This window comes from Sander lucioperca, chromosome 9, assembly GCF_008315115.2.
Source record: "Sander lucioperca isolate FBNREF2018 chromosome 9, SLUC_FBN_1.2, whole genome shotgun sequence".
NCBI lineage: Eukaryota > Metazoa > Chordata > Actinopteri > Perciformes > Percidae > Sander > Sander lucioperca.
Window position 1 is genome coordinate 37,033,019 of NC_050181.1, and position 13,814 is coordinate 37,046,832.

Sequence of the window (13,814 nt, forward strand, 5' to 3'; positions counted from 1 at the left end):
GTGCAAAATCCTGACTAAAACTTTCTCTTCCACTAGAATTGCTAAATGAGTTTATGGTGGACGTAAAAACAGCATATTGTCACTCCACATCATCATCAGTTTGACTTCATCCAATGAAGGTGTCTGTATGCACCATGCATTATACGGAGATAACAATACATGAGAGAATAGGTCACGCGAACGCCAAATTAAATCATTGTGAAGCTCACTTTAAAAATCAATGAGGCGCGTGAGATACGCTATGGAAAACATCATTTGCAACACTTTGTGGGTGATGAAACAACAGCCGTTAAATGAATCCCCCCCACCCCCCGCGTGCCTGCGCAGGGAATATATGTATGGAAAAGATCATGGGAAGCTTTCACACCCTTCTCATTGGCTCAGAAGTCAGAGAGATCCCCGTCATATAAAGCGAGAGTGTCTGATCTAGCAGCCCTTTTCCCGCTGGCAAGCGTTTTGGATCACACTTGGACTTCGCCTCACGGGAAAACACCTTTTACGCACAGTGCGCTTGGAGACTTTTGGAGAGGGTAGTGCAGACGAGCGCAGCCGGGGATCACATTTTCGAAGGAAAAGCGTTATACAGCCAACAGGTTGGTATATTTGTGAAACGCGACGGATGGTAATGCGTCTTTGTTTGAGGAAAAAAGTTATTCAGATTCGCCTTTGCTCATTTAATTTAAGGATTGCCTTGAGCAACGACTTAAAGTGATTTTAATTGGAAAGAAATAGCAGAATGGATGATGGAAATCTCAATAGTCAAATCAGTTATAGGAGATTTAAGGATTGCTTTTATCTCACTGTGTTTGCGCATTGATTTCACATTTAATTAAAGTTCACTTTGGAAATGCTTGGACCATCATTTAAAGTCTGAATTGCGAAAGAAATGTTTGCTTCTTGAATGCCACTTAAATATTTACTCTTCATTCTTGTCCTTTACTGAATTGCTGCATGGTTCAAGAGATATTTTTCAACTGAGGTGTAAAGACCCAGATTTAGTCTAAGTTTATGTCTTAAGGGGAATAATATGTAGCAAACCTCAACAAAATGATGATTGATTTTGTCTGTTTGTTATCATTGAATGTGCTTTCTCCTCTTCATGCATCACTTCTCTGTTAACAGAGATACTGTGAGCTGAAGCGTCTGAGTGGGCATGTGGCTATTGGAGAAGCTCCGTAGCTCTGTGGAGAGCAGTGGGACACACTCCCATCCCCCGCAGACAGTCGAGGCCATTCCTGTCTCTGTTTATGCCAACGTCTTAACTCCAGAAAAGATCCCTGATTTCTTCATCCCCCCCAAACTTATTTGCTGCCCACCAGAAGAGTCTCTTACCCCAGAACCACAGCACTGCTCCACATTACGGCCCTCTGTGTCTGACCATGCCATCTGCAGCCAGAGCCCCAGAGCTCGGAGCAGCAAGAACCCCTGCAGCCCTCATCTCTTTTCCCGCCTGGGGGGAGACGCACGCAATCTCCAGAAGTCAGCCAACCGTCACATCATCCAAATAGAGAGTGCTGATGAGCCAGGTGCCGGATCTGTGGACAGGGTCAGTGTCAACACCAATGCTGACCCCCAGTCACAGACTGCCATGTCTCTGCCGTATGTCCCCAAGGCTCAGACCTCTTATGGCTTCTCCACCCTGGTGGAGTCTCCTCATACTCGCCGCAAGGAGAGCCTGTTCCACAGCGACCCCAGCAGCCCTCTCACCTCCCCGAACTCCCAGAGACGCTCCCAGGGGGGGACTCTTCTAGCCCCAGCTGACCCCAACCCCTACCGCTATTTCAGCGGTGGGGAGAGCGACACCTGCTCCTCGGCAGAGTCCTCCCCCTTCACCTCCCCTCTCCTGTCCCGCTCTGCCTCTCTCATACGCTCTATCACCCAGCAGACACAAGCCAAGGTGAGGACCGTTTCTGTGGCTACGTTTACACGACAACGGTCGCTAGAAACGGAAACGTTTTTCATTTACCTTTCAAAAAAAGTTCTGCGTTTAGACACCATTGTTTTGAATGGACTGCCGAGGTCCACCTTCACTGGGAGGTTTACTGTAGTCCGAGGGGTAGGTGGGAATGAGATTGCACCGCTTTAGCGTCTCCGCTTAAAATCGGAGTCAGTGTCTGGCTCTGGCTCCACAGAGACCGGTTTTCTTTACTGGAGTTGTGTATTCAAAAGATTTCACTCTGGCACCCGGTTTCAAAAGTTTTCCTTTTCTCTTGGCCAGAACGTAAAGATACTTTTGTGTATTATGTGGAGAACGTTGCCGTGTAAACAGCCTCTGTAAGTGTAAGTGTGTGTGTGTATACGGATGGTTGCTACAAAGCTATTAATGAAACTGTTACAAAAGTGTTTTCCTTGTTCGATTCGCCATGAGGCGTCTTTCTGTATGTTTACCAGTTGCTTTTTCTCTCTCCCTCCCTCCCTCCCTCAAGGTGTCGCGTGCCAAGCGCTCCCTGGCGCGCCACAGTTCTCTCTCCACGGATGATTGCAGCTCAGCAGACAACAGCCCCAACATGCAGCGCCGCCACACGCGCTGCCCTCCCTCTCCCGCCTTCCGTGGATGTAAAAGCGGTAGCTCGAGGAGCGCAGCGTCGAACCTCCTGCAGCGCGAGCACACCGTCAACCTCCACAAGGGGGGGACACTGAAGCTGAGCACCCACTATGACCCAGAGGCAGCTCTGCTGAGGGTGCGCATACTCGCAGCCGAGGCCCTTTATGACAGGCAGACGGACATTAAAAGCATCAACTGCTGTGTGGCACTCTACCTAAACCCTGGCAAGCAGCAGAAACAGAGAAGCACCATCATCAAGAATAGCAGGAATCCGGTATTCAACGAAGACTTTTTTTTTGACTCGCTGCCAAAGGCACAGGTAAAGAGTCTGGCCCTGAAGATAAAGGTAGTGAACAAAGGAACCAGTCTGAGGAGAGACGTGCTTCTAGGAGAAAGAGAGGTGCTGCTCAGCGAGCTGCTCTCAGGCCTCTAGGGAGCCCCTGTCAAGACTTCGGCTGAAACAAGGAGCAGGCCCCTTTCTTCTTTCTTCTGGCTACCTTTTCTATCCCACTGCACATATCTGATAAATACTGGGCACGTGAAAGCATGCTGATGACACAGGAGTTGTATCTTGCACTCTGTTTTATGTACATCAATGGACAAAAGAACTGAAGAGCCTCTGTAGAAATAAAAGTCCCGCTTTATCAAGTTGTCATCACTTGCTTTTTTTTTTTCAAAGGTCTGTCCAGGTTAAACAAGTGAAACCAGCATTATTTACAGACTTAGCAGTATATTAGCAACGTGAACCGTGGAGCTGTTGTCCTTGTTTGCGTTATTTCTCGTGAATTATTTAGTTACAAAACGTGTTTGCCTTCTTCCATGAGCTTTGTAATGTGGCTCAATATCATCTCAGCTGTGATGCAATGATGATCTTGTTAAAGTTGGAGCTGTGGTTTTTGTAATAATGTAGTAATATTACATGTGGGATTTTGCACGTTCTTGTGGAAACTAATAATGCTTCTGTGAAAGAATTTATATTTGAGAATTACATTTTAATTGCCAGTGCATGTAATGTTAATATGACTGTTGCTACATGAAATGCTTTTAAACTTGTGAATAAAAAAAAACTAAACTCTCACTGATGTATTTTTTTTTACCCTGCAGCTTTGTCTCAGTGATTTTGTCCTAATAGTTCCGCAGCATCCAGCACAAGCCCTAGGAAATGATTATAAAAGCTTTCCATTTTTGCATACAAGTATGAGGCTGGGTCCTCTGAGACAGACACAGACTGGGTCTCATTTGTGATGCTATTAATCCTGGCTCTCTGCACGCAATATTGTTTCTCTGTGCATGCAAACTCCCTGTTTAATTTTAAAAACCTGTTCGGTTCTCCAGATAGGTTCGAAGAAGCGGCAATCTCCGGTGTTGTAAAATGAATCCAATGCAGAAGTACCAAAAACTGCAGTTCACCGAGTGCCTACTAAAGGCTGGTTACAAAACGGAGTCAATCTCCATAGACCGTCATGTTAAAATGCCAAATTTTACAGCAAAATAAAACATGTTTACAGCCTGGTACAAAAACAGTTTGGTCTCTATAGCTAAATTCACCCTGTGTGACAACTGGTGGGTGAGTTTTTTTTTATAATTCACACTTTTAAATTATATTAAAGGGGTGAAAGAATGCAAAACCGAGTTTACCTTGTCATAGTTGAATTACGACAGTTCGGTGGGTAAAATAGGCATACATAGAACCTCAAAGTCCCATTGACACCTCTTTCCTCTGCAAATCTCACAATTTGAAACTGCCGCTGAAAACGGACGAATCTCAACAAAGCCAGTAGTTGACGTCAACCCAGGTGGCTGTACCTTATTTGGCTCTAGTCTGTACCTTTGTCACGTCCCAAAATTTACATACAAACCACTGGTCTTAGACACTTTATACATTTTATACATTGTTCATCTGCTATTTCATTACTAAATTCACTTCTGAGACTTTTTATGCGAGAAATCAACTATGTAGAGCTCAAATATGGGCTGTTTTACGAAAATTGATGGCTAATTGCAAATTTGGTTTGACTGTGTCGGAGTTGAGATGCTCCACAGTCTGACGTGACAGCCGGCGGGTGACAGCCGGCGGGTGCCTGCCGGGGTCGCTGGCTTGCCGCCCGGCCTGTCCACCTTCACAGACCCCGCTGTGAGCTGGCTGGAGCTTAGGAGACTCACGGACAAGAGGCGTTTATTTCCCTGATCATATCCATTATAAGATTAACTGGAACCTGTGGTTTTTCAAAGTTATAATGCTATAATTGCGGGCGTAACAAGCTCACTGACTCGCTGTCTCCCCTTCTGATCAGTGCTGCTGTATATAGGAGAAAGCAGAGAGGGGAGGGGCTGCTCCTCAGTCACAGAACAGGAGAAAGAAGTGACTGTTTTGGCAGACACAAGAGAGAAATACCTTTGCGTGCTCGCCGGACAATACTGGCGTCTTTTCTACAGAAAGTCCCCAGATTTGTCGCTAGTCGCTTTTTTGAAAAAAAGTCGCTATGGGGGTCTGAATAATCACTAAATCTAGTGACAAAGTCACTAAGTTGGCAACACTGGAGCCTCTGCAGCTTCGCTCAGCTCGTTGTAAAGATGGGTGGGGCTGTGTGTGTGTGTGTGTGTGTGTGTGTGTGTGTGTGTGTGTGTGTTGCTCGTTGTAAACCAACCAATCAGCGCACAGCTCATCTAAATATTCATGAGCATACCATATAAGGGAGAAAACCTCTCGTTTCAATCCAGGACTATTTCACAGGGTTGCATTAGAACAGCACCCGGGCCACTTTCAGCCCAACCAATGTTACATACCCTATTTGGAGACCTTAAGGAACAGTGTGAAATACCCTATATAATCATTCTATCACCCTTTTAAGACTTAAAGTTCCGCATCTGTAAGCTTCATTCGGCCTGTTTCAGCTCTATCCACACTCCACCGCTTTGCCCATTTTTGAATTAGCCGCCCACTTTGAGCTTGATTTTTGGCTCTTCAGAAACCTATGGGTGATGTCACGGAGACTACGTCCATATTTTATACAGTCTATAGGTTCAAATACTTATTAAAGATGGCAGGAGGTAGAATATGCCTCCTGAAACAAATGTTTGCACACATTTTCCTGCTAGATATAATTTATCTCTCTTTACAGTGAGGCTATAATCTTAATCTATAGCTTCAATGCTTGGGTTGATAAATGGAAATTAATTTTTGCTGAGGGAGGAGAAATACTAAAACATACCCTGAAGTCCACACTAATACAGTTGTCAGGCATACAGGGGTGGTCCCACTGAGCAACAGTTAGCTAAGTGTGGATCTTATGCCTCCTCTACTGGTCAAACATCAAAATCACACCTCATAATGCCCTGGGAAAAATACATTTAAAGCATCAAAGTCATTTTTCGGCAACTTAGAACTGACTGTTGACCTACACCGGGTGTCTCCTTCCTTCTGTCCATACACACTGGGACAGTCACTTCTATTACCCTGAAACAGAAAGAAAATTACATCTCATTAGAAAATGTAAACACTCTGAGAACACTCTCAGGCTTATACCCCTGGGTAATCTGCAGCCAGCTCCATTTGCTTATAAAGTACTGAGATAAGTCACAACAAGTACCCATGTGGGACACATTCATCTGTGAGCTTCAAGAATATTTATTTCCCACATACTTGAAAGCAACTAAAACTGAAGAAAAATGAAGTTGTTATCTTTGCCTCTGTAGACTTGGTGAGGGAAATTGAAAAGTGATTGCCTAATAATCCTTGAATTAAGCAAAACAAGTCAGCCTATAATCATAATTGGAATTAGAAATGGGGTCCTACATGAAATCAAAATGTTCTGCCTAAGTTTAACAGTTTTGTTTATTTCACATGAAATATTTCTGTCTTTTCCGTTTGTCTCTGGGCTCTTCTTAGCAATTTGAAGTGCAAGGCTCAGGTGGAAAAGTGCATCAATCCGGATCGAGCGATATTTTTTAATCAAAATCTGATAGCAGTTAGAAACCAAAATAACAGGGACTCTAAAAACCTAAGCAGTAGTACTTATTAGATACATCGAGCTTGTTACTGTGATACTTTACAGTATATACCAGAACTTTAGCAGTCAGGGCAGCTCTCTTTGTGATATCGACAGAAGTGATGGAGGGATTTTGTCAAAGTTAAACTTGAGATGCCACCCAGGCACTTTCACATTCATGCTAAGTGGCGATTAAAATCTGCTTTTTGACAAAGAAATGTATGCATTTAATATCACACATGCCAGCGAGGTAATACTTCTGACACAGTTTGATGTGTTCTGAATTTGATTTATAAAAGACCACTGTTACATTCTTTTAAGTTTTAGTTTAATTTGTATTGCGAATAAATACTGTATATTCTATAAAGAGAACATTACACAAATTGTAAATTTGCTCAAGGATGATTTTGGTTTCCATCTTTTAGTTTAAGAAAGAACTAAAAACAATACCATCCTGATTTCAATGCCAATGTCGGCAAACAGAGTTGTCATGTCAGTAAACCCCCCAGAAGTGAACTTTGATGAATTTATAAAATATTTTAATCCTACTTCACTGCTTAACTCTCATCAACAGCTGCAATATACTGCGTGCCATGCCGCATTTAAAGTAGATGGATGATTTTTCATACTGTGGAGCGTTTCAGAAGGAAAAGGCAATATCCACAGGCACAGGTAAAGAGTCTGGCCCTGAAGATAAAGGTAGTGAACAAAGGAACCAGTCTGAGGAGAGACGTGCTTCTAAGAGAAAGAGAGGTGCTGCTCAGCGAGCTGCTCTCGGGCCTCTAGGGAGCACCTGTCAAGACTTCGGCTGAAACAAGGAGCTGCACATCTTGTGGGCCCTTTTCTTCTTTCTTCTGGCTACCTTTTCTATCCCACTGCACAGATCTGATAAATACTGGGCATGTGAAAACATCTTGCACACATCTTGCACACTGTTTTATGTACATCAATGGACAATAAAACTGAAGCCTCTGTAGAAATAAAAGTCCCGCTCTATCAAGTTGTCATCACTTGCTTTTTTGTTTTTCAAAGGTCTGTCCAGGTTAAACAAGTGAAACCAGCATTATTTACAGGCTTAGCAGTATATTAGCAACGTGAACCGTGGAGCTGTTGTCCTTGTCTGTGTGTTTGTGAAAAGTCAATATCCACATTTCACTGAATGTAAGGTCCTGCTGTACATGCACAGCATTGTGCATGTCAATATTCAAGTCAATATTCTGGCCACTGGCTTTGCAACAATAGGATAGAGTAACGTGATCTCCTCATATAGGTTTCAGCTTAATTGTTTCGACATATACTTGGTGTTTTAAAAAAAAAAAATCTTTTTCAGCTTTTTAATATCAGGGTTCTTAAGATATGATTATCTGGGTGCTATGAGAATTGCATAGTATACCAAAACTAATAACTCCCTAATGCAATAAACACATTGTGGCAACAAATCACCTAAAAATGCTGTGTTGTCTTCCTTACGTTTAAACAGAACAGTAAATCCACCAAAGAAAATATCAAACAATATTACCAGTAGGCATACTGTTTCAATGGTGCATGGTTCAGCCACCTCGTTATTCACTACCCTATTAATGTGACATGAGAAGCTGTTGGGAGCAGATGATGTTTGCTCACAATGCAGGAGGCCTCAGTGTCATCTGACTGTGTTGGTTGTTTTAGCTTTCCTTTTTTAGCATGTATAATTTTAGTATAGTGGGCGTTGCAAAATGCATAGGAAACACAGACTTTTCTGGTAATTTGTGAATAAACGATAAACTATAAAATGAGTATACAAATAAGTGTCTGCCTTTGACATCATGGGGGAATACCATGGGGTAAAAACACCTTTGTTTTGTGTGAGACTTCAGTACCTCATCTCTGTCTGCAACGCTGTAAGTTTCACAGCTTGTTCAATTAAATAGTTAATGTGTTTTCTATCATTTGCCATTACAAAAATAATCAAATGCATATTCTGGGATGACACATATAGAGCCATTAAAATATTAGAATGTAAAAAAAAAAAAAATAGATATTTATGTAATAACCATAGGTAATGGTAGGAGTGTAGGCTACTACGAATATGACTTGCAGAGATGTCCACAGGATTTCCCTCTCTATACGACCAAATGTCTATTTCATCGTATAACTGACGGTTTTTACGTATCCATAGTGATGAGAATCAGTTTATCATTAAATGGAGTACTTTCTGGGGGTGTATTTGATTTGTGAGCCGGGCATCAGCTGGCTCTCTTGTCTATCTGGTGGTGGTGCTTCTTTTTTTGGTCGGAACAACCATAACAAACGAACCCATCAGCTGTTAGGTCATTTAAGTCACATGCATCATGGGAAATGTATTTCTTTATAATGTAAAAAGCCTTTTGCTCTATGAAGAAGGAATTCCATCAAAACTACGTCCCCCACAATGCCTTGCTGCAATCTTAAACATAGACCTGTCAAACAATACAAACGCCATCTTGACAGCACCCTCAAAATGGCAGAAAGATGTGAGCTAGTAACCGAGTCCAAACTAAGATACCTGCTCCCTGCTATTTAAAAAAACAGACTCGTCAGTTTTTCCATAAGCGAGTGGTTATGGGGTTGGTGCCCTGCGCGGCAGCACACAGTCTGTAAAATGGATATACCGACGGCGGTTTTCAACGCGGCCAGAGATGGTAAGCTGAAACTTATCCAGAAGTTGCTGAGCAACAAAACTCCTGAGGAGCTGGAGGCTTTAGCCGAAGAGAAAACACAGGGAGGCACCCCACTGTTGATAGCCTCTCGATACGGACATTTAGAGGTTGTAGACTACCTCCTTGAACATTGTAAAGCAAATGTTGAACTCGGGGGGGCGGTTAACTTTGACGGCGAGACCATCGAGGGGGCTCCGCCGCTGTGGGCAGCTTCGGCAGCCGGTCACCTCCCTGTGGTTAAGACACTACTGAAACACGGTGCCTCAGTGAACAACGCAACACTAACTAACTCAACGCCGCTCCGAGCTGCCTGCTTTGACGGTCACCTGGAGATCGTCCGCTACCTGGTGGAGCACAGAGCCGACATGGAGGTAGCCAACCGCCACGGCCACACCTGCCTCATGATCTCCTGTTACAAGGGCCACAAGGAGATAGCGAAGTTCCTCCTGGACCGTGGTGCTGATGTCAACCGCAAGAGTGTAAAAGGAAACACCGCCCTCCATGACTGTGCGGAGTCAGGGAGTCTGGATATCATGAAGATGCTGCTAAAGTGCAATGCTCGCATGGAGAGAGATGGATACGGAATGACCCCACTCCTCGCTGCAAGTGTAACAGGTCACACCAACATCGTAGAGTATCTCGCCCACCAGCCTCGTACCTCCAGAGAGGAACGCATCGATGCACTTGAACTCCTTGGGGCTACTTTTGTGGATAAAAAGCGGGATCTCTTGGGGGCTATGAGGTACTGGAGAAGGGCCATGGAGCTGAGGCAACCAGGGGACAAAGCTGGATTCCTGGCCAAGCCTCCGCCTGGCCCTCCTATCCCTGCCTATGGCTGTGCACAGGAGGTAAGCACCGCAGAGGAACTGGAAGCTTTGATCACAGACCCTGATGAAATGAGGATGCAGGCTTTGTTGGTTCGAGAGCGCATCCTAGGGCCATCCCACCCAGACACCTCTTATTACATCCGCTACAGGGGAGCTGTGTATGCTGACTCAGGCAACTTTGAACGCTGCATCAGCCTGTGGAAATATGCTTTAGACATGCAGCAGAGCAACCTGGACCCTCTCAGTCCCATGACAGCCTCCAGTTTCCTGTCCTTTGCAGAGCTTTTCTCTTTTGTTCTTCAAGACCGGGCCAAAGGCACCCTATCAACGCGCGTCACCTTTCATGATCTGATGACTGTGCTGGGGAAAAGTGTGAGGGAGGTAGAGAGAGCTGTGGCGCAGAGGGACAACCCTCCAGAGGCTCCTCAGTTCACCAAAGCTCTCTCCATCATCCTGCACCTCATCTTTCTACTGGAGAAGCTGGAGTGCAGCCCAGAGCAGGAGCACCAGAAGAAGCACACAGTGTACCGTCTGCTGAAGCTGAACCCTCGAGGTCGGAGTGGCTTCACTCCTCTCCACATGGCTGTAGACAAGGAGACCACGTCCGTTGGCCGCTACCCTGTCGGCCGCTTCCCCTCCCAGGCGGTGGCTGCGCTGCTCCTAGAGTGTGGCGCAGACGTCGATTCACGTGACAGTGAAAACAATACGCCTCTGCACATCGCTGCTAACAATGGCTGTCCAGAGATTATGGCACTACTTATGAAGGCTGGGGCTCACTTTGACGCCACAAATGCACAGAGGAAGACAGCCTACAAGCTGCTGGATGAGCAGAGCACCGGGCAGCCGGCCCTCTACCCACTGAACTATATCACCCTTCAGTGCCTGGCGGCGCGTGCAATTGAAAAGCACAGACTGCCCTACAGGGGACTCATTTCTGAGGAAATGGAGGCTTTCATTGAACTGCACTGACTTCCACTACTTTCCCCTGTTGAGGCTCCCCTGCACTACTCTTCCTGTTGTCCCCCGTACCTTCCTATGACCTGCCACAAACTTACTTCTCTACGCTATTCTCTCGTCTTTGTCTCCTTTTGGCCTCTGCTTCGCTCCTGGCCCTACCAACTACGGATGTTTATTGCTATGGTTTGGTCTGACACCATGTCAGACCAAACCATAGCAATAAACATCCGGCCTCTGGGCTAAAATCTCTGGCTGAGATCTAGTCAGTTATCGCTTGATTCTAACGTTAAGCCACGTAGACTTTGAAAGTGATTGTTGGTTTCTACCGATATTCAAAGCTGGGTGGAACTTTAACTTGATATAGGCTTTAATGCAGTTGCCCTCTTTTTGTCCCAGTAAAAAGGAGACTTGCAGTACGAAGGTGCTTGTGTTTGGTGGCTGGACTGTATGAAAGGTTTTTAGTATTACCGATATTAAGCATCTGATCAGACTTGCCAGATAACATGCATGAAACTGAAGAGTGAATATGGTAGCTCACTTGTTGTTTTGAAAATTAATTCAGAAGGAAGTATTTGAACAAACTCAACCACCCAAACATGCTTGCTGTAAATTGATACATTTTTTTTTTTTTTTTTTTAGCTGTTCTCCTTGTTCACATATTCCATCTCCTATGCTTCTTTGATATGGGAAGGTGTTTGAATTTACTGTGCCAAATGTCAGCCATGGAGCCATGTTTTGTTAGACTGTAAACTGGTGGCAACATGAAAAGCAACTAACCTACCCTCTTAATTATAAGCAGAAGTAATAAACTAAAGTGGAGACACGCATGAAGAAGATCAGGAACTCGAGTTGAGGATGATTGGTATCCCTTTGAGTAAAAAAGAGCTGGTACCATTGTTTGGCTAACACTCCCCAGTCTCCACACAGACATTTATAACCTATGCAGTTTGTGATATTCCAATCAGAGGCAACATTTTTCAAGCAAAAATACACTACGTACAACAGATTTTACACAGGAATACTATTCAGTTGCTTATTTTAACATGATAATGACTCAAACCAGGGGCTGCTTCGTTGACGATGAATTGGTATCTTCTGACTTCATGAACTACGAATGTCTACTTAAAAATGTTTGCCTATGTCCAAATGAACAATTTCCAAACTAGAGCCTTAAGTGTGCCTACATCCCTCTACGTCTGGGTAATATCATCATCAACAACCATATTCAATTCACTCAGGAAAAGAAGCAGCTTCAGAACTAGGACACAATGTGATGATGACAGTGTATCTATGGAGAAAAGCCACACATTAACTGTCACGAGATCCTGTGTCGATTCTGTTTTTGGAGTGAATTTTTCCCTTTAATCTCAGGTGCAGTTCACAGAAATGAAACTGGCCGTTCCTGCATCTTTAGTCTTATTTTTAATAGTGTCTCTTTTGTTTTTCTTGTGTTATCATGAATGTTGTATTTGTCTGTGCTAAGCACCACCAAGTTGAATGCACACTGAGAGGTTCTGAATCCTAAATGGACAACGTACATTCAGGCTGTGAACTGTCGCTGCCTTTCTCTTTCTCAACTGATTCATTTTACTGATGATAACTCAAGAACAAAAGAGCGTTGGAGATACTCGAATAAAATTCAGTATCACAAAATAATCTGCGGGTGCGCTTGCGTGTGTTGGTGATCTCAGTTTTGCTGTCTTTTCAACGTGGAAAATGTCCTTTTGAAAAAAATTTTTGAATGTTTTTGATTTTAGAACTAAGCTTACTATACTATGAAGTATCGAAAAATTGGAAATGACCCTCTTCTTCTGTGCTCCGGTTTGTCGCTAGTTCTTTAGCTTAATTGCGGTTGCTTACAATGGCAGCATTTGCATTAAGAGCATCATTATACATATTTAGATGGATTGAAATAGTTGCAGTAGCAGAACATAAAAGACCCTATACCATCCCATCAGAACAGCCCAATCTATAAAATTGGCTTATTTAGAGTTATTTTAGAATGCATCCAAAGTGTTACATTAGCATAAAAAATAATCAGTACCCACTTAATTCAGCTCTTTATATGGGCTTCCCACTGCTCTGCTCACATAAACTCCAGGGCACTGAAATAAAGCATAACAGAAACTTGATCTTTCTGAGTCCTGCACTCTTCAAGTATAAATAGAGCGCAATTAACGTCACTGCTGCAGGGCAGCGGTAGAGACAGGGCTCTTACCCTGCTAATTTTAGGGATCTTTTGCCCTATCTTAAACTCTGGAAATGGTAATACTGTAAGGCTATACAGTACATAGCATACGGTACAGTCAGGCAGGTCACACGGTGACTGGCAGAGACAGCGCGCAGACAACAGAGACTGTATTATTCTGATGGGAAACAGAAAAAAATTTGAGCTAATATCTTTTTAACATGAGGTTTGCTAGAAGGTTAGCTTAACCTCAAATATTAATGACGTGCTATTGTTACTGTGCATGTGACAGGTGTCAGGTGTTAGCATAGGGAATTGTGAAACAGCAGCTGTTAAAGAGAGGTGTTCAAGTCCCTGTTACAACATGTGTTGATCGTACATCCAAGAGCTCTCTTAAAGCTGACCTGACCTCTGGCCTTTCTGTTAAGGGTGCCAGGGGTTTGTGCTAATCATTTACGTAGATTAAAATGTAGACATTGGAAGTATAGGACCTATGATGTCAAGAGGTCAGAGACAGCTACAATTGTTAATGTGACAAACAGAATGTGCCCTATCCTGCATATACTCAAAACAAAGTAATTGCAATGCTTATTTTTAGTGTGATAAGGTTAAAATCATTCATGGGAGCAT

At 43.7% G+C, this 13,814-nt stretch overlaps 2 protein-coding genes across 3 annotated transcripts; both read left to right on the forward strand.

Annotated features, from left to right (window-relative positions):
• The first annotated feature begins 275 nt into the window (after positions 1 to 275).
• On the forward strand, positions 276 to 7,654 carry LOC116037324 (C2 calcium-dependent domain-containing protein 4C-like). 2 transcript variants are annotated; one of them, XM_036005307.1, is made up of 4 exons: positions 276 to 593; positions 1,123 to 1,897; positions 2,427 to 2,864; positions 7,207 to 7,654. In XM_036005307.1, exons 2-4 carry the CDS (start codon positions 1,154 to 1,156, stop codon positions 7,318 to 7,320), a joined length of 1,296 nt encoding a protein of 431 aa, XP_035861200.1. In that variant the 5' UTR covers positions 276 to 593; positions 1,123 to 1,153; the 3' UTR covers positions 7,321 to 7,654. The 2 variants fall into 2 exon arrangements, with proteins under 2 accessions (XP_035861200.1, XP_035861199.1); XM_036005306.1 differs by lacking the exon at positions 7,207 to 7,654 and having other exon boundaries at positions 2,427 to 3,150.
• A 1,304-nt stretch (positions 7,655 to 8,958) lies between these two features.
• Positions 8,959 to 12,652, forward strand: fem1a (fem-1 homolog a). Its single transcript, XM_036005305.1, has 2 exons — positions 8,959 to 11,157; positions 11,192 to 12,652. Exon 1 carries the CDS (start codon positions 9,155 to 9,157, stop codon positions 11,006 to 11,008), a length of 1,854 nt encoding a protein of 617 aa, XP_035861198.1. The 5' UTR covers positions 8,959 to 9,154; the 3' UTR covers positions 11,009 to 11,157; positions 11,192 to 12,652.
• The last annotated feature ends 1,162 nt before the right edge of the window (positions 12,653 to 13,814 follow it).